This window comes from Orycteropus afer, unplaced genomic scaffold (assembly GCF_000298275.1).
Source record: "Orycteropus afer afer isolate SDZICR_OR568_19922 unplaced genomic scaffold, OryAfe1.0 scaffold00082, whole genome shotgun sequence".
Classification (NCBI taxonomy): Eukaryota; Metazoa; Chordata; class Mammalia; order Tubulidentata; family Orycteropodidae; genus Orycteropus; species Orycteropus afer.
In genome coordinates this window covers 4,994,522-4,995,530 of record NW_006921669.1, presented here as the reverse complement: position 1 = coordinate 4,995,530, position 1,009 = coordinate 4,994,522, and the positions used below count along the sequence as shown (strand labels likewise).

At 58.5% G+C, this 1,009-nt stretch overlaps 1 protein-coding gene across 1 annotated transcript in view; it reads right to left on the bottom strand.

The window, feature by feature from the left end:
* Window positions 1–753: 753 nt before the first annotated feature.
* The window catches only part of ADRA2A (adrenoceptor alpha 2A), a 1,398-nt gene continuing 1,142 nt past the window's right edge, over window positions 754–1,009 (bottom strand). Inside the window, exon 2 of the mRNA XM_007941606.2 lies at window positions 754–1,007. Coding sequence (XP_007939797.1) covers window positions 754–1,007 — 254 coding nt within the window. The remainder of the gene's footprint in view (window positions 1,008–1,009) is intronic.

Sequence of the window (1,009 nt, the reverse complement as noted above, 5' to 3'; positions counted from 1 at the left end):
CTTCTGCCTTGATCCATCATTGTAATATTTACATAGCAAAAGGCAATTATGCTGTTAGGCACAGGAAAAAAATGGACAGAAACTGCCCCCTGCCCCGGGTCAGGAAATCTCAAAGCAGGTCCAGCTCCAAGGGACAGTCACCAACTGTCGGCAGAGGACAGGGGGACTGTAATAACATTAGAAAAAAGCCCCCATCTGACTAGACACATGTCTGCCCCGAGGGCATCTCCGACAGCCGGGATTCCAACCTCCAAACCAAGGCCAACCCGCACTGGGGACGCGGGCCCTGCCCCGTGTACTATCAAAAATAGTGCATATTTACAGTGGGGGTGGGAGGGGCGGGCAGGGCTGCCCTGAGCTTTTGTTAAAAAATAGGAGGAGGGGCAATTAGCCAAGTTTGGGCAACCCCCACCCATTAACCCCTTGCGAACAAACGCCCGCTGAGTTCAGTGAGGCTCTGAGGAGTCTTGAAAGCTGGATTGCAGAAAGGGAGTGAAATGCCTTGAGGAACCAATACTGATTAGGGGCTGCCCGAGACGCTCGGGGTCAGGAGCGGCCCGAACAACTGAGGGGCGTGGTGACCCCTCCCTGCCAGTCCCTTTCCCCGGCAGGTGCCCACCGGAAGCCGCCCAGGAACTCCCAGGGCAGCAAACGCAGGATCCGGGTCCAGATGTCCCGGCTGCGCGGATGCACCCCTGGAAGTCCGCTTCCTGCCAGCGGCCCGAGTCTGCGCACCGGGTGCCCGCGGCGCGCTCACACGATCCGCTTTCGGTCCCCCCGGCAGAGAATCTTCTTGAAGGCGCGGCGGAAGTCATGGTTGAAGATGGTGTAGATGACCGGGTTTAGCGAGCTGTTGCAGTACCCGAACCAGAAGAAGAACTTGAAGAGCGTGCGAGGCACAGAGCAGCCGACGGCCGTGAGCGTGTAGGTGAAGAAGAAGGGGAACCAGCACACCACGAACACGCCGATGACCACGGCCAGCACGAACGTGAAGCGCTTCTCGCGGTTC